At 53.7% G+C, this 17,681-nt stretch overlaps 2 protein-coding genes and 1 non-coding gene across 3 annotated transcripts in view; all 3 read left to right on the top strand.

Annotated features, from left to right (window-relative positions):
• The first annotated feature begins 5,301 nt into the window (after nt 1-5,301).
• HOXC10 (homeobox C10) lies at nt 5,302-11,127 on the top strand. Its single transcript, XM_004053254.5, has 2 exons — nt 5,302-6,867; nt 10,018-11,127. The coding sequence occupies exons 1-2, from the start codon at nt 5,982-5,984 to the stop codon at nt 10,293-10,295; spliced, it is 1,164 nt and encodes a 387-aa protein (XP_004053302.3). The 5' UTR covers nt 5,302-5,981; the 3' UTR covers nt 10,296-11,127.
• Nucleotides 11,128-12,588: 1,461 nt separating this feature from the next.
• On the top strand, nt 12,589-12,698 carry MIR196-2 (microRNA mir-196-2). The gene has a single exon (NR_106249.1). It is a non-coding gene; the product is annotated as a microRNA mir-196-2 (primary transcript).
• A 3,024-nt stretch (nt 12,699-15,722) lies between these two features.
• The window catches only part of HOXC4 (homeobox C4), a 61,063-nt gene continuing 59,104 nt past the window's right edge, over nt 15,723-17,681 (top strand). Inside the window, exon 1 of the mRNA XM_063693934.1 lies at nt 15,723-15,865. The gene's annotated coding sequence lies outside the window, so the exon portion shown is untranslated. The remainder of the gene's footprint in view (nt 15,866-17,681) is intronic.

Here is a 17,681-nt window from a genome sequence, read left to right as displayed (position 1 = left end):
GGGTTTTCTGGTGCCCCAGGGTTGGATAATGCTGTTTGCTAACCCCTCCCTACTGAGAGCCCGCCAGAACCAGTGCACGCGACTGCACTCTTTATTATTCATATAAACCTTTGGAAAAGGCAACGCCCGGGAAGTTTTTATAACTTTGTTTGGCATAAAAATTTTACAAGATTCCCCATCCCTTAAAAAAAAAAAAAAGTAAGTTTTGGTCTTGCCATAGGATGAAATCACAGGTCTTTGAAAGGCAGGGGAGAGAGGGGCTCTGAGGGGTGGCAGTGCAGGGAAGGGAGTGTATGGAGCTGCCTTTCTCTGTCTAAGGCAAAAAGGCTTGAAGATCTGAGTCAATCCTTCCTGAGGCCCATCTTGGACTCAGCTTTGGAGCCTCTTTGGACAGAGTTCTGTCCACTCTGCTCTTGCACCTTTACAAACTCTAAAAGTTTGGACAATATCAGCATGACAAGACCTTCCCCCATCACATCCTCTTGTTCTCCTGTAGGCACTACTCTCTCTCTCTCCCTCTGTCTCCACACACACACACACACACACACACACACACACACACACACACATCTCTCTGCACAGCACCCCTCCAACCCACTGCACAAAGCAAAGACCCATAACCTTGACTCAGACTGCTGATTTGGGAGGGTCTCTGCACACATAGCCCTGCATTCCTGCCTGCCGCCTGTGAAGTCGACAAAGGGTTTGAAGAAAGAATCCAAAACACCAGGAAACTCCTGCCCAGAGGTTGCAGTGGTTGCAGGACCAAAGGAGACAGAGGGCCCAGCAGGGCTGCAGTCCAGGAGCAGAGAACAAAGGCGGCCATGTGGGAGATGGCCTTGCCCATGGATGACCCCTGGACCTGCCCCTCAACCTGGGACTGACAAAATCCCACTCGCTCATTTCCCCTGACTCCAGCCTTGGGAGCACCAACTGGGCTCAACTTTGGGCCATTTTAATGTTTCAGCTCCAGAGGTCAGGACAAAGATGGGACAGACTTCTCCAAAGGTAGGCCTGGTAGACAAGCCTCCTTTGGGGTGATGGAAGTGAAAATACATGACCCCTGAATCCTAGCACTTCAAGAAGCCATCAGCACTAGTGTGGATGTGCCCCAGAATCCTATTTTTCCTCCCTCTAATGGCGACTGCTGGGGTCTGGCTGCTGATGACTGGCAGCCCTACACTTCGCCTTGTGAGGAGGAGCTGAGCTAAGGCTGTAGGCGGGAGAAGGTCAACTCCAAGCCTTAGCAGCTGGGCTAGGGAGGCATGCGACTGAGCCTGGTGCTGTCCCCCTCACTAAGCCCAGCACACCAGAGAAAAATAAGAAAGGCTAGGAAAGAAAGTCAGGAGGAAGGAAATAATTGGAGAGAGAAAAGAGCAAAGAATTAATTGTATAATAAAGAAAGAAGGAAACAAGGAAATGGGAGAAATAAGGAAGACAAGAAAGAGAAAGGATTGGAAAAAGAAGGAAAAAATAAATTACAGGAAGAAAAAAGAAAAAGAAAAACAGAAAGAAGCAAATAAAGAGAAAAGAGAAGGATGAAACAAGAAGGAAAGAAAGAAGAGAAGAAAAAAAAGAAAAATAAGAAAGGAAAGGAAGGCAAACAGAGATCTTTGAAAAGGAACTTAACCGGTAAGAAAGGTTCGGTGTTTTTCTCCGGAGCAAGCCAGCCTAACCACAGCCCCGACTCTAGCTAGAAACCTGACTTACTGGGGGCAACTTAGAAGCAAACCACTAAAGTGGGGAGCAGGGCCTGCCCCTAAGACATCCTCCCACCCTCCTCCCAAAGCTTCTTTCCGAGGTATCTTCGGTCTGGTTTCAATTCAGGGGACAAAATTAAATAACTGGCCAGCTTCGGCAGGGCCAGGAAGCAGTCAGACTGGCGCAGGTTATCAGAATTCGGGATTCGGAGATCTTAGACAGCACTTTGGGTAAAAGTGAATATCTGTGGCTGTGTACACATATTTAAGTGCAAGTTAGACACATGTATAGATGCTGAACTCCGTAGCATCTGTGTGCAAGTGTGTGCAATGTCAAGACGTGAGAGATTCTGCTGGCCGAGCTGCCTGGGGGGCTGTGAGGTCCACAGTAGACCAGAGGCCCCGCTAAGCGTCCTCAGCTTCCTACCTCCCTCTAGTACCTGTTTGAAAATCTTTTTCTTTTCTGGGTCTCTGGGCATTCCGAATTTTGCCTGGAATTTCCCTGCTCCCAATTCAGCTGGGGCAGAGCCTGGTGCTAGTGAAGAAGAAAAGCGAATCTTTTCTTCAAGTTTTGGGAAGGGAAGGATTTATCTCGGCCTCCAAAGCAAGAGGAAAAAACCTGCAATCTCTGGTGTGATTCTGTTTCCTCTTTGCTTAAAAAGATTTCAATACACACACTTTATTTTTATTTTATTATTTAACCCAAAAGGGAAAGATATTCTTCCTTTTTCACTTCATCTTCAGAATTTCCCAGTTGACTTTCTTAACCTGTTGGGGAAACTCCAATTTTTTGCTGGAGAAACCAGGGTGCTTCTGGGGTGTGTTGAGGGCTACAGCCAAGAAAGCAACAAAGGTCCTTTTTTGTTCATTGAGCATATTTTCCTTCTTCTGCTTTCACGTGGGGACCCCTAGCGCCCCAGCCCTTGGGCTGCCCTGTGGAACCCGCTGGATCCTCCCAGAGTATTCACAGAGCTCCTGAACCCTCCTCCTCTGCATTGCTCACAGCCCCACAGACAGAAGGAGGCCCAGCCCCGTCCTTGTTGCCTTTCCAGGATCTGGGTACCCGGGAAGGGAGAAAGGGGCCAGGGCATTGGCCCTGGGTGGGATTTGTCAGGTCGTATGCACAGCTTGAGCCCCACTGTGGCTTGCAGCCCCTGGATTTTCATGTTCCCAAGTTGAGGTAAGAAGGGGGAGCCCCAGACGTAGGCATAGGCATAGGTGTCTCGGCGCCCTCGGAAAGTTGGGGAAATGGATTAATAAAAGTCCATATGTGGGTGATTCTAGCAACACAGGCCTCCCCTGGATCCTAATCCAGTTGCCAAGGGCACAGTCTGAAGGGTCTTGGCCCTGTGGGGCAGGCGGTGGGTGCCTGGCAGTGGCGGCAGGCGGGGTCGCTGTGGCGGCCCGCATGCCTTTGAACGCCAGGCCCGGACAATAGGACCGAAACAGCCTTTGCTCGTGGCCTCGGGAAAGACCGAGCCCAAGGGGGCAGGGCTGGGACCCAGGCCCGCACAAATGCTCCCTTCGCCAGGATAAAACACTCAATTTTTCCTTCCTTTTACCTCCACTGAAGCAGAATCTCAAAGTCTGTGAAAACCCAACAAGTTATTCAGGTCTGCGTCCGAGCGGGCTCTAGTTTAGCAGCTCCGGGTTTTCGTTTATCTTGCGTAATTAGAGGCAAACATTTGTCCCACCGGGGGTCCCACTTAGGCTGATGAATTTGATTTCTTTTTTCATTAATGGGCCGTGTTTATCATACTTCTAATTATTTCAACTTTAAACACTATTCTGTCTTGTGAGGAGGTGGGAGTCGAGGCGGGAGGCTCCTCCCTGGAGTATTATTTTCATTAATGATGGCGAGAATTCCGAAGCGACTCTGTCCTCTCCCTTGGCTAAGGTGAGAGGTGGGCTTGGAAAGAGGTTGGGTGGTGGGACCCCTGAGGCCGATGGGTCTGCTTCCTGTCTGCTGGTTCCCCAGGCTACGCCTTGGGGCTTGTCTGAAGTTTATCTCCTTCACCCTTTCCTGCCGACTCCTTCACCCCCTCCCAGGCTGGGCTCATACCCTTTGCGGCTCTTCCCTGGAAACCTTTCTCTGATCCCAGCCTGTCCTGGCTGGCCTGGGCAGAGGCTCGGGTAGCACTGTCCTGGCCCCCAGCTACTAACACCCAGAGAAAAAGAAAAGAAAAGGCTGAGGTGGCCAAGGGCCACTTGGCCGTGGGGAAAAGGACCCACCAGACTCCAAAGTGGGGGGTAAGGGTAGGGAACTGGGAAGCTAAAGTCCTGGGAAAAGCACACCAGGCAGGAAAATAAAGGAGACGTGAAAAAGGGGGGAGGGAACCCCCAAAGCCATATAATTCTCAATTGCTTTGGTATTTAATTTCATCGTCCCATAAATGAGGAAATATCAGTTCCCATACTAAATTTTTATCCCTGGCTGATAAATATGACGGGAAATTTTCGTTGGGTCCTCGTAAAAGGGAACGGTTTCGATCAAACTGGTGGGGAAAGACTAATGCAGATAATACAAACAGAGTGGCCATAAAGTCTCGCCCGTTTCCCGCGGGATGGGCGGTGGGACAAATGGCTCCCTGGATTGACTGCTGCCCGGACTGTCCCAAGTCTGGGGCCTAAACAGCCTAACCTTGCCCTGGATAACCCCCATGCTGAGGCCACGGTGACCCTGCATATGAAAACACAAAACCATTTCAAATCTCCCCTGGCCGGTCCTGCAAGCAAATCATACACTCCACATTTCCTTCCAGTTTTCCGGAGGTTCAGGAACCCCTGCGTCTTCTCTCTCCATCCCTGGATGGGGAAATTCGGCGGATTTCTTTCTGCGGTCTTCTAGCCGCAGCGGGCTTGGGCCTCCTTAGAAACGGTCTAGCCTCCTCACTCCTCCACGCCAGGGCGCTGGGCTCCAGTCCTTTCCCCGCCAAACTCCAGCCCTTCGGAAAGTCTGAACCCTAGGCTCTGTCCAAGGAAAAATGTGGGGCGACAAGAAAGACAAGTTGTTCTCCAGATTCCGTTTCCTGAGGAAGGGGTGGAGAGTTTAGTTCGCTTTGGAAGAAGGCGATGGAGAAACGGAAATAACTGTTTGAAACATACGGTTCCCCTTATTTCTTCCTTTTATTTAAAAACAACCACAAAAATAGACTGGTCTGTCTTCTTTCAAACATGCTCCCAGCCCGTGCGCTCTGTAAAGGACGCTTCTCTGGGTCGGGTTTTGTTGCGTCTTGTGTGCTGGTTTCCCGTGTGATACGTGACTCCTCCAAACTGACCGAGGCTCCGCAGGTTCCCTCTTTCTTTCCCGGAATATTCCCTGTTTTAGTAGGGGCAAGGTCAAGCGGAAAGCGAGGACCGCCAGGGCCTGAAGTAAAGCAGCAGAACCGGCTCCAAGGCCAAAGCCTTGTGGGCCCCTGAGATGGTGACCCAGTAGCCGCCCACCCTGCCAGGCCCAGGCCACAGCTCTCGGGTCGGGGATCGGGTGCCTCTGGTCTCTGGCTTCCTCTTTCCCCTACCCCGCGTCCATTCGGAACCTCCTTTTCCGAGTAGCCATGAAGTGACCGTGACCCCCTCCCTGGCCCACCCTAGAGGCTGGAGATTCCCAGTCAACCCCCACAGGAAACTTGCAACTCCACCAACCTCCAGCGCCGCGGCCCCCAAGCTTCCAGCCCCGAGGGCCAAGCCCGGGGAAAAGAGGAGGCGGGAGAGCAGAAACTTTAGTCCTGTTTGGGATTCCTTAACTTTTTTTCCCCTTTCTCTGCTCATCAGATCCCCCCAAACCCCCCCCAAAACGTCACCCCACTCCCATCCCCAAGGTAAGAAGTGGGAGTCGGGTCCGGGGATATGGAAAGGGGAGATGAAGAGTGGGGAGAAGTACCTGATTCGTGTCTCGACCTTTTAATTTGAATTTGACTGTTTTGAGCCCCGGGTTGGCTCGCTCTCTCCCTCTCTCCCGCATTTTCCCCCTCTCCGCCCCCTTCTCCCCAGGAGTTACAGGCTGGTTACTGGATAAACAAACCCCACTCTTCCTAGAACCCCCACCCCCCTCCACCCCCCTACCTCCCCTGCCGCCCGGGGGGCGCTTCCTTTGTTCGCGGGGAAGGGCTCCGGTGCCCCTACCCCGAGGCAGCTGCTAGATGGCGCTGTTACTCCACTCTGCGCGCTCCGCCTGCCGACAACTTGACCCCGCTGACGTCACGGCCGTCTGAATCATCAAGGCCATTTTCAAATCCCATTGGTCTAGCCGTCACATGGTGAGAACCGAATGCGCGGATAATTATGGAGCTGATATTTCCCCCCCTCCCCTTCTTTTTCCTCCCTTCCCTCCAACCGCGCCCCCCCTCCCGGATGGGGAAAAAAAAAGATGTCAGCTCCTCCGCTGTAGTATTGCTCCTTAAAAACCCCTCTCTGAAAATGACATGCCCTCGCAATGTAACTCCAAACTCGTACGCGGAGCCCTTGGCTGCGCTCGGCGGAGGAGAGCGCTATAGCCGGAGCGCAGGCATGTATATGCAGTCTGGGAGTGACTTCAACTGCGGGGTGATGAGGGGCTGCGGGCTCGCGCCCTCGCTCTCCAAGAGGGACGAGGGCGGCAGCCCCAGCCTCGCCCTCAACACCTATCCGTCCTACCTCTCGCAGCTGGACTCCTGGGGCGACCCCAAAGCCGCCTATCGCCTGGAACAACCTGTTGGCAGGCCGCTGTCCTCCTGCTCCTACCCACCTAGTGTCAAGGAGGAGAATGTCTGCTGCATGTACAGCGCAGAGAAGCGGGCGAAAAGTGGCCCCGAGGCAGCTCTCTACTCCCACCCCTTGCCGGAGTCCTGCCTTGGGGAGCACGAGGTACCCGTGCCCAGCTACTACCGCGCCAGCCCGAGCTACTCCGCGCTGGACAAGACGCCCCACTGTTCTGGGGCCAACGACTTCGAAGCCCCTTTCGAGCAGCGGGCCAGTCTTAACCCGCGCGCCGAACATCTGGAATCGCCTCAGTTGGGGGGCAAAGTGAGTTTCCCTGAGACCCCCAAGTCCGACAGCCAGACCCCCAGCCCCAGTGAAATCAAGACGGAGCAGAGCCTGGCGGGCCCTAAAGGGAGCCCCTCGGAGAGCGAAAAGGAGAGGGCCAAAGCTGCCGACTCCAGCCCAGACACCTCGGATAACGAAGCGAAAGGTAAGGCCGCCTGGGCCGCGGGCGCCACTGGGACGTTCCGGCACTTGGTCTTCGCGGCCGGGGAGGGGGGCAGGGGAGAGGGTTGGGCCCAGGAGGCCCCAGACCATTTCGGGAATGCGACCCTGGCTTTCGACTAGCGTCCCCTGAGCTCCAGGCTGGTGGCGCGTCACTTAGCTGGGGAAGGTAAGCGGCGACGTGGAGGTGTCGGCCCTGCCCCGGCCATGGGTGCTAAGGCGGGGGCGGTGCGCACCGCGGGCCGCCTGCAGGCGCAGTGTGCTGCACCGGACGGGTGGCTGCTCCCAGGCGCGTGCTGGCTGTGGTTTGCTTTCTCAATGCTGGTGTCCTGGGGAGCTGACGTCCCCCAGCTCAGGTCAGGGGCTTGCAAAAAGCCTAAAATGGCGATCTTGTGCCAGGGACTAGGGAAGGCTGGGGAGATGGGGGGGTTCTCTTTACTGCATTTTCCCAGTTGAAAATTGTTTCCTGCGAAACGCGATTTGTTGTTTGTGGGTCTGATTTGTGCGTGCGGCTTGGGCTCCTGCGGCTTTTGGCTCGGCCGGGGGCCTTGGGCAGCGAGGCTGGAGCCGGAAGAGGTGGAGGTGAAGGGCTGCCCGCCACGTCCCTCCCTCCTCCAGATGCCTGGCTTGGATGGCGTTGGAACAGGGCATTTGGAACGTTGTAAGTTTTCTGTTTCCTCTTTTAATTTTTTCTTTTCCATTTTTTTCTAGTTAAATTATCTTTTTTCATTGGTTTCCAAAAGCAGCTTACAAATGAGTGGTTGGGAAATTTCTGTGTGCGTGGCAAGAGGTTTTCTCCTGAAAGGGAATGTGGCTTTGGTTGGATTTCACTGTAATTTTGGTTGAGAGAAAGCCCAGCCAGAGTTCAAGCTCAGGGTTCAAGATTCATTTCTGCTGTAGGAGCTGGGGGCCTTCGGGATCTTTCTCTGATACTTGGGGAAAGAACGTGGAGGAAACGGGAGCAGGGGAGGAAAGCTGAGGGGAACGACTTTTCCTTTTCCTGAAAAGTTGTAGCAAAGAGCCTCAGAAAAAGGCCCAACCAAAGGGGAAGAATAAACCTGCTCCCCACAACACCGGCTACTGGTGACAGTATATAAGGGGCTCATTGGGTGTAGAGGAAGATGAAATACTGAGAGCGGAGCAGGCTGGGGGCGGCCTGGATCTCCTGGTGCTTTGTATATGGATGCGACGCACACGCATGCCTATGGGCGACCTGTGCCACACTCACGCACATCCATATTGCACGATCCTTGCACACTCACGCATGCCCGCTCACACATGCACAGGCACTCTTTTGGCGGGCAAGGGCAGAGCCTCATCCCCTTGGGTCTGCAAAGGTGGTCTTGGTAAATCATCCCCATAGAGACACTGACTGGAAGATGAGCACTGGTGTGTTCATGAGGATAAGGGGGAGAGTGAGGCACCTACAGCCTCAAAGCCTTTCCTGTGGCACGTGTGCAGTGTGAAGGTTTAATCTTATACCCTCTCTACAGACCCTGAGCTTGGTTAGGGAGCAGATTTGGGGCAGGAAAACCTGCATTCTAGCCCCCACCAAAAGCAAAGTCAAGGTTAACAAGTTCACCTCTTAACTCGACCTGCACCCATTCCCATAGGCTCTCCCTTTCCTCTAGCTGTCCCCACAGCAACCTAATCCCTCCCACCCCAAGGAATCCCTCTTACCCTGTACCCTTCTTTCCCCTCCTCCTGTTTTGATGTCTCCACCAGGCCAGAGGCAAGAGAGCTTTTGATTAAACTTCCCCATTTATAATTTGTCTTGTCCCCCCACCCCACCAAACCTAACAACCCCAGTAAGAAAATAAACAGGACGTAGTTAGATGTGGAGAGCTTGTAAACAATCTGGCAAGAAGCTGCAGGTGCAGAGACAGGAGAGAAAATTCGGGACATTCAGATTTTTTTAGACTGCAGCCTCAAGTTTGCCTTTTTTGTGTGTTTTCTGGTTCCTCTTAGGCCCCCGCCTCACCCCGCCCCCAACAAGATAAGATCCAGGAACCTGGCAGCCTTATTGGAATAGGGAGGAGAGAGAGCTCAGAGCCATCAGCAGAGTCCTTTGCTGGGTGTCCTCTCAGGTCTTTGGACTCTGTTTTTTGCCCTTAAAAAGATGGCCAGGTTCCCTTCTGCTACTTGAGAAGCAAGGCTGGTCCATTTCAGCAAGAATGTGTGTTAGGGATAGAGGCTGTCAATAAGCTCATGGGAAATACACAGTATTCTATAGTATCTCCTTACAAAAAAAGACTCATGTACATATCTATGTGTGTGTACTTATGTGTATAGGTGTGTGTATCTCTGCAGGTATACATGTGTACTTGCAGGCATACACATCTATGTATGCACAGACTGGGCAGGGGGTTTCTAGGAGGCTGCATTTCCTCAGGATATGTCTCTCCCTTGACCTTAGGTCCTTTGGCCAGGAAAGTTGTTTGAGGACCCCTTAGGTTGCCCCAGCTCTGTTGCCCCTGGCCTCTACTGCTCTTACAAGCTCCCCTCAGCTGCACATACCTGGGAGAAATGATTAAGAGAGGAAGAGATGGTAATGGGAGACCTAAGGGAGCAGAGTCACTCTGTGGCAGCTCAGGTTGGGGTAAGAGCTGGGGGCCTAGGACAGGGACCACTGCAGTGGCCTCTGGCCACAGATCCTGGAACAAAGTCCCTCCACTGAGTTGAAACAGGTCAAAGCTCTGGGAATTTCTCTGGTCTGTGGGTGGACTCTGCTCTGGTCTGGGGCCTGGAAAATGCTTTTCCATCTGGTTGGATTTTTCCAGAGCTGGAATGGAACAGAGAGAAGGGGGGATCTGGCAAGGCTTAGGGAATCTGCCAGGGTCAGCCAGCTGGGGGAAAGCCAGGGTACTCAGGATCTTTTAGATTAAGGTGGACTTGGGTAATTTAAATTTAATAAACGCTTGGAGGCAAGAACTTCCTCCCTTTATCTCCCTAAGTCTAAACCCCAAAGAAATTGTAAGAACCTTGAGCCTAAGAGGAGCCCACCGCCAGGCCCCTGGGGCAAGAGCAGCTCCCCTGTGCTCCCTCAGCCACCCCACAGCAGGCTGGCAAAGGCTGCAGCGCTGAGAGGGTTTTCGACTTCGAGGGATACTTATGTAAATAATGTTATTTTTAACAGAGGAGATAAAGGCAGAAAACACCACAGGAAATTGGCTGACAGCAAAGAGCGGAAGGAAGAAGAGGTGCCCCTATACTAAACACCAGACGCTGGAATTGGAGAAAGAATTTCTGTTCAATATGTATTTGACGCGAGAGCGCCGCCTGGAGATTAGCAAGACCATTAACCTTACAGACAGACAAGTCAAAATCTGGTTTCAAAATCGCAGAATGAAACTCAAGAAAATGAACCGAGAGAATCGGATCCGGGAACTGACCTCCAATTTTAATTTCACCTGAGCGCGCGGCCTCTCCTCCTCCCTTCCCCCTCCTTCCTTTCCCCGCCCCTCCTCCCTTTGTGCCTGGTGATATATATTTTTTTCCTCCCTGAGTATAAATGCAATGCGACTGCAAAAAAGGCAAAGACCTCAGACTCTCCTTCCAAGGGACCTATGGTTCGTGCTGCGAAGATGCTTCCACTTAAAGCATGAGAAATGGGGTGCCGGGGTGTGGGGTGTGGTGTGTGCACTCATAGATGGGGGTGGGAGTGTGGCTGGTGTGTGTGTCAAACCCTCACTCACCCACGCACTCACACACAGCATTCTGTTCTCCATGCAAAGTTAAGATCGAATCCATCCGCTTGTAGGGGAAAAAAAGGAAAAAAATTAACCAGAGAGGGTCTGTAATCTCGCAGAGCACAGACAGAATCGTTCCTTCCTTGCTGCATTTCCTCCTTAGACTAATAGACGTTTTGGAAAGTTCGGCTAGTGTTCGTGTGTTTGTCGTAGCACCCAGAGCCTCCACCAAACCCTCTCCGTGTCTTTACCTCACAGTCGCTCTAAGAATCTGCTTGAAGTCTCGTATTTGTACTGCTTTCTGCTTTTCTCCCACCCCTCCTAGCACCCCCACATCCCCCATCTAGTAACATCTCAGAAATTTCATCCAGAGGAACAAAAAAATTAAAAATAGAACATAGCAAAGCAAAGACAGAATGCCCCCCCCCCAATATTGCCCTGTCCCTGTCTGGGAGTTGTGTTATTTAAAGATATTCTGTATGTTGTATCTTTTGCATGTAGCTTCCTTAATGGAGAAAAAAAAATCCTAATAAATTTCCAGAATCATAATCCTCAAATGGATGGTTTTTTGTTTTTAGTGATTTTTAGCAACACCCCCTCCCCCGAAGAGACTGAGTGTGTGGATGTGTGTGTTTTGTGTTTGACCCATCTCCTAGAGCCTTTCTAGAATGTCTCTTGGCGGGTTTAATGTAAGTGAGAGACCATAACGTTGATTTAAATATTATCCAGGTGACCACAATAAGTCAAGGTCATAAAACAGTAATGTCAGGACGGTCTTGGTGCGCGCGAGAGGTGGATTTTATGATCTGCAAATATAATGTGGTGCTGCAGTAAAAGATGCATTTAAAGGTGACTGGAGGAGGGAAAGAGGCAGAGAGCAAACTGCAATCTTGAGGAGCAGACGGATCTGATTGCCTGGGGTGCTGGGCTGGGCGCACCCCACTGCTGCTGGGGGTCACCCCAAGAGCCCCCCACCCATCCAAGGAAAGGAATAAACTTAACCGCTGGAGGGGCATGAGGAGCTCAGCCCCCCCAACCTCGACAGCAGCTAACAGAAACGCCAGGAGCAGCAGGAGGAGGAGGCAGCGACAAGGTAAGAGAAGCGGTTTCTTGTTCTTCTCTTGGCGGCGGAGTGGGGATGAGCGGTGTCCCCAGGTGTCCGGCGTGCAGTGGACAGAGCCTGGAGGAAGGTGTTTAGGGCATCCGTGCTTGCCGAGAACCCAGGCTTTCCTAGTGGCCGCTGGCAGCGGAGGGCAGCGACTGGGAGCTCCCTCTCCTTCCCTCCCCGGCCCATTGCCATGGGGGTTCCACGGTTAAAGGGATAAATTGATGGTTTTTGGCTTCTTTATCTTTTCGGGCACTTTGGGTCTCCTCGAGGTCGACACTCTGGTCTAGGTGTTGCTCAGTCTGGTCGTCTGTTGGTGGGGGAGGGGGAGTACAGCGGGTTGAAGCTTGAAGCTTAGGTTTTCCTGCTTTTCGCTGGTTTGGATGTGAGCCTCGTCCAGCCTCTTGTTCCCTGTGCTCCCTGGCTGTAACGTTTTGCCAGGCAAGTGGCCTGATTGGAAGTGGCTCCAGAGCACAGGGCTATGATTCAGCCACCCACATTCGCTGAGAAGCCTAAACCGAGCTGAGAGGGAGAGGATCAGAGGGAGTCTAGGAGGAGAGTGCAGGAGAGCCAGATGGACAAGACAGGGGACCCAGCTCCAGAGTGGAAGGAAGATCCAGCTTCTCTCAGGGCCAGGGCCAGAGATGCAGGGAAATAGCTCCACTGCGGTGCTGGGGGTGGGGCGGGTATTTGGCCGCCAGTGGTCCCATTTCACCAGATTTTTCTTGAGCGATTTGCTTAGACCAGAAACTAATGAAGGCAGTCAGACCCCTTACCCACCCAGCAACCCAAAGTCTACTCTCTAGTCCTTAGGGAGGTTGTGGGGGCGGAAAGGGGGACGGGGCTGAATTTCTTCCTTCCCCAACCCCCTTCCCTTCTCCTCCGGATAGATGCAAAGCTGAATCTCCCGCCCTGCTCGCTCAGCTGATCTGTGGCTTAGGTAGTTTCATGTTGTTGGGATTGAGTTTTGAACTCGGCAACAAGAAACTGCCTGAGTTACATCAGTCGGTTTTCGTCGAGGGCCCCAACCCACCTCTCCCACTCCTACCCTCCCCAGTGGGACTGCCCCACTGCCCCCTCCCAGATAGGGAAAAGTGGGTGCAGACCAAGGAGGACAAGCTGTGAGTGGGGTTGCAGAACAAGTCTGGAGAACCCTGCTTTATGCTGTCCTCTCAACCTATCCCAATCCCTGTGATTAACGGAGAGGAGTCTTTCCTGCAGCTATTGTCTCCTGGGCCCAGCTGATGGAGACAGACAAAGAGGGTCCAGCCAATTCCAAGGAAATTCAGGAGTTTGAGTAAGAGGTGGCCTGGCGGGCCAGCTCAGTTGGGCAGCAGGGTGGGGCAGAATTATTAGCAGAAAGAGGAGCACAGAAAGAGAAGAGGGTCTCTGGAATGGTTAGCCTCTCCTACCTACCACCTCCAGTCGACTGGGGCTCAAGATTCCCCTTAGAAAAGTGGGGTACCTGGAGGTTCCAAGAGTTGGGGAACTCTGAGCGCCAGCCCAGCCCTTTCCCCTTCCCCTTCTATAGCTCCATCTCCAGGGGAAGGACATGTCTGGGGTGTTGGTAGGTTAGAAGAAAGCCATCAAAGTCCAAGTAGAACCCCTCACACACGCACACGCACGCAACTGGGAAACATCAGGGCAAAAACCTGACTCTGGTCTCTGTTTAGTCGTCTGTGGCCTGTAGGCCTCAGTTTCTGTGGCTGTGACTGTCAGGCAGCTGCCTGTCTTTGCACTATGTGGAAACATCTGGGTGAACAGAGGCTGCCTGTGCCCACCATTGCTATGTTGGTGGAAAGGTTGTTGGCTGATGCCAGGGGGAGGAGGGGAGGAGAATGGGGTAGAGGAAAATCTAAGCAGTGTGAAACTTTGCAAAGCTTCCTCTAGTCCTTTCCCCCTTGGTTCTTCAATTCTGGCCCTGGTTGCTACAGAGAAAGTTCTCAAAAGAGGTTTCTTTGCCTGCCTGCGGGCGGAGTTGGTGGGGGGGAATAAATGGGGGAGGGGTTATGGAGACTGAGGAGATACACCCCTGTTCTCAGAGATACTGGGGAAGAGAAGCCAAAAGAAGGTCAGGTTCTTGGTTCTCTTACTTTGAAATTATTATGATTATTAAAACATTATAAACGTCTACACAGGGAAACAAAATTATGTCCCTGTAACAAAATATATACAGAGTTCTATATTCTCACAGTCATCTGCTGGGAGGGATATATGTGACCTTGTATGAGTGTAGGGCTCTGTTTCTGTCTCCCCTAGGCTCTCTTAAATACCCTGTTTGTATTTATATGCATACACATTTATTTTTCCCCTCTCTTATGCGAACATATTTGTTTTGACTCCCAAGGAAGCTGGAGGAGAAAATGGGAATAGAATTTCTTGTCTCCCTAGCTGAATTGTTGGTCTGTCTGTCCCCCATCCCTTTGTGGGAGAAAAAATTTCTTCTCTTGGAGAGAAGTATTCAAACCTCTCTATGGCTCCCAGGGAAATGGGGAAGTTTCCAGAGAGTCAGGCCAGCTGGTGGGAAGCAGGCAAGGGATTCCCCTAGTTTGGGAGCTCCTAGCAGCCTTTGAGTCTTCAGGCTGCCCCAGGCACACAGTCAGTTGGGGCAAAGCGTGTCCCAGGCAGGGACTGGGTGCTCAGGAGCATTTGGCTTGGAGATAGAGTCCCTGATGGGCCGAAATTCACTAATGAACGACTTCTGTGCTTTGGGTCTCTGTGCCCCCATTTCCGTTTCAGAGCTGTTGGGCTTATGTGTGGGAGGTCATAGAGCCAGGGGTTGAGGTGTCTCCTCCCCAAATGCAGAGAAATGGAGCGAGGTCTCATAGGGCCAAGGTGAGGACCAGTCTGGTGGTCAGAGTCCACCCCCGGCACAAGGCCGTGGATCATGGCTAAGGCGATGGTAATTATTTATTCGCTTCGCCGGAAGGGAGTCTTCAGAAGGAACAGCGTGAAGAGAAGAGAAAAAATTATCTCTCTCGTCTGTGGATATTAAGATGGATTTTTATTTCTTAAAGGACCCTCCCCGCCGAGAGCGCATAAGCGTAAACTTAATATATGCTCCGCAGCCCAACTCCAGAAATCGCAATAAAAGTTAAAACCTCCCCTACTGGTTTTTTTAAATTATGATATGGGAAAGAGGAGCAGGATTTATAGAGCTGAACTCTCAGTGTGTGAATGTTTGAGACTTGCGGGAGGAGGAAAAGGCAAGAGCTCGCCAAGGCGAGCCTTGGTCTCTGAGATCTCTCGTCGGCTGCTGGGGCTCCGGCTCAGCCTGGCAGATCCGCTGTGGCCTCTCTGGGACCTCGCCCCGGCCCACGGCCTGACTTCGGCTCGGAGATGCAGCCCTTCCCGAGAACAGGTGAAGAAGACGGCGGCAGCGGGGACTGGGGGCTTCGGGTGGGAACGCCAGGGCTCAGGGCTTTGTGTGGGTCGTGCAGGGGGCGAGGTTCGAAGTCCTGGGCTGGACCGCAGCACCAGTGTGGCCCGGACGGCTGCGTGGCCAGGAGGGGTGTCCGGGCAGGGTGCGAGAGCACCGGCAAGGTGGATTGTGTATGGACTTTGGCCGCAGACAGAGCAGAGCGGGCTCCCGGGCTGTGGCCGGCGGCGAGGCGGGCAACCGGATATTGAGTCTATAGAAAGGACCTTGAGGTCTGCTGGGTGTTTGGGCTGCCCTGGGGGCGGCGGCCCAGAGTGTGGAGCAAGCGGCGCGCGGGGCGCGGCGGTCAGCGTGTGAGAGGCGGCAGGCCCTGCACACCTCTGCAGCTGCCGGGCCGTGTCCGGGACGTCTGAACTGAGGCCGACCAATGGTCACAGCATGAAAAATAAATGCAATGGAAGGTCTTTCTTTCTTTTCTTTTCCACGTAAAAGGTCCTTTCTTTTTTCTCTCTTTCGGAGATACCTGGATTTGGTCCAGACCAGGTTGCCCGCGGGAGGGCCCCGCGAGCGGCAGCGCGCAAGGGAGGGAGAGAGAGGGAGGGCGAGAAGGAGGGAGGGAGGGAAGGAGGGCGGGCGGCGGCGGCCGTGGTGGCCGGGGCTTCCCTCCCCAGGCGGGAGCCGCCTGTCCTGTATCTATGGCCGTGGGGAGCGAAGGACCAGGTAACGAAGGCGCTTCCGAAGCGGGACTGGACCAAACCAGAGGGACCGAGTCTTCTGGGTCTCTCTGCCTGAGGCCCTGGAGGGAGAGAAGGTAGGGAGATCGGCGCCCGCCGGGCCTGGCAAAGAGGCCTCGGGAAATGTTGAACCTGTATGTGATCTCAGGCTCACACTCATGTTGTGGTCTGTCTGCCTCAGGAGATGCGGTTTGCCTTTCTGTCTGAGACGCCCCAAACCCTGAGCTCTCCTTCCCAAGGCTGGAAAAAAATCGGGAAAAACGGCGGAATTTGCACTTTCATTCATTGGGTTATCTGCAACTCAGAGGGGCTGGTTAAGGCGTCCCCAAGTTGGAAGGGCGCTTTGCTTCTGTTTTCTGGATGCAGAGTCCCCTGACTCCCTCTGCCACGGGCTGAGTTTCCGGCTCCAGGTTCGCGTGTCGCCCTGAGGTTTGAGGCCAGACAGCTCGCAGTCGGGCAGGGAGGGCGGGGGAGAGACGAGCGGCTCTGGCCCCTTAATTGTACTTCGGACTCGTATTGTCTCTCCTTTCGCCACCTCCGCTTCCTCAGTCTGGGCTCCAAAGTCACTGCAAATTTCCTTGCGACACATACATCACACAAAAGATCAGGTAACAAGGCGCTCAGGGCCATTGGGGCTCCGGGCAGGGCAGGGAGCGGCTCTAGCTCTGGGGCGGCTCCCCCTCCAGCCACTCCCAGGCTGGAAAACCAGACCGTGTTGGGGGAGCCGGAAATAGCCCCGCTTGCTGCGGAGCGGCAGGGCGGGGGCGCCGGCGGGAATGCAGGCCCGGCAGGCCGTGGCTTTGAGAGAGCCACGTTCACAGGCCCTGGGGATTTCACTCCTGCTGGGCTTCGGGACCTGACTCCTGGTGTGTAGGGATCCCAGATACCCACCTTGGGGGGGGCAGGACGCGGGTTTCCTCGCGGCAGGCCAAGAGAACTCAGTTTCTGCTTCCAGCGCAGGCCTTAGCTAGGAGTTGTGTGTGGGTGTGTTTTTCCCAACAAAGAGGGATCAGGAGAGAGAAGGGGGGAAAGTAGAGGGGAACCAGGGAGGGGGCGGGGAGGGGGAGAGGGCAGTGGAGAGGTGAAATGAGCCCATTTCAGGGGGAGAAGGAAAATGAAAGCAAATGGAGTACGGCCTTCTCCGCGCAGGGCGGGTGCTGACGAGCCGGGAGCAGGCTCCCTGCCTGCGGCAGCCGGGATGGCCCGCTGGGGACACCGGAGAAAGCCTGTTTTAAATTTAATCCGAACTTGACGGTGTGGATTGAACCGGAGGGAATTTAAATCACTAAAAGGAAGGCGCGGGGCAGGGGGAGGGGACGACTCTAACCTGTCTATCTTTCTGTCTGTCCTTCCCACGGTGCTAGTTTGGTTGTGGCCGCAGCTGCCCAGGTTTCAGGTGATGGAGTAAGGGTGCCCCTCCCCCTCAGGGGTCTCTTCTGTGCCCAGTGAAGTCTTTTGGGGGTGGGAGGGAACTCTAAGAACCAGAGTGAATGCACAGCTGCGAGCTAAAGCTGGGGTTTCCCCCTCCCCAACAAGAACTCCCAGTGGCCTCCAGTCCCTGGGTTTGCCCCAGCGGTGCTGAGGAAAATTGAAGGGAGTATGTGGGTGAGGGGAAGTCTGGAGTATGGCAGAAGATTCAGAAGGAGTAACTGAACCCCAGGAAGACAGACCTTCCTTCTTGGTGCCCCTATATCCTTTGTGCCCCGCCCCCCGCACCTACAAACCTGGATTTGAGGGAAATCTGCAGGTCCGCTTCAAAGCCCTGGTCTGCCACCCACCCCCCTCCAAATGTGGAGAATGGTGGCTACAGGCCACATGCAGTTGTGGACCTGCGAAACCTCCGCCCAGTGGACTCCGGAACTCCCAGCCTCTTCTAGCCCCCCTCCCCAAGGC

The sequence above is a fragment of the Gorilla gorilla genome, chromosome 10 (assembly GCF_029281585.2).
Source record: "Gorilla gorilla gorilla isolate KB3781 chromosome 10, NHGRI_mGorGor1-v2.1_pri, whole genome shotgun sequence".
NCBI lineage: Eukaryota > Metazoa > Chordata > Mammalia > Primates > Hominidae > Gorilla > Gorilla gorilla.
Note: the sequence above shows the minus strand (reverse complement) of the source record. Positions and strands in the feature narration are given on the sequence as shown.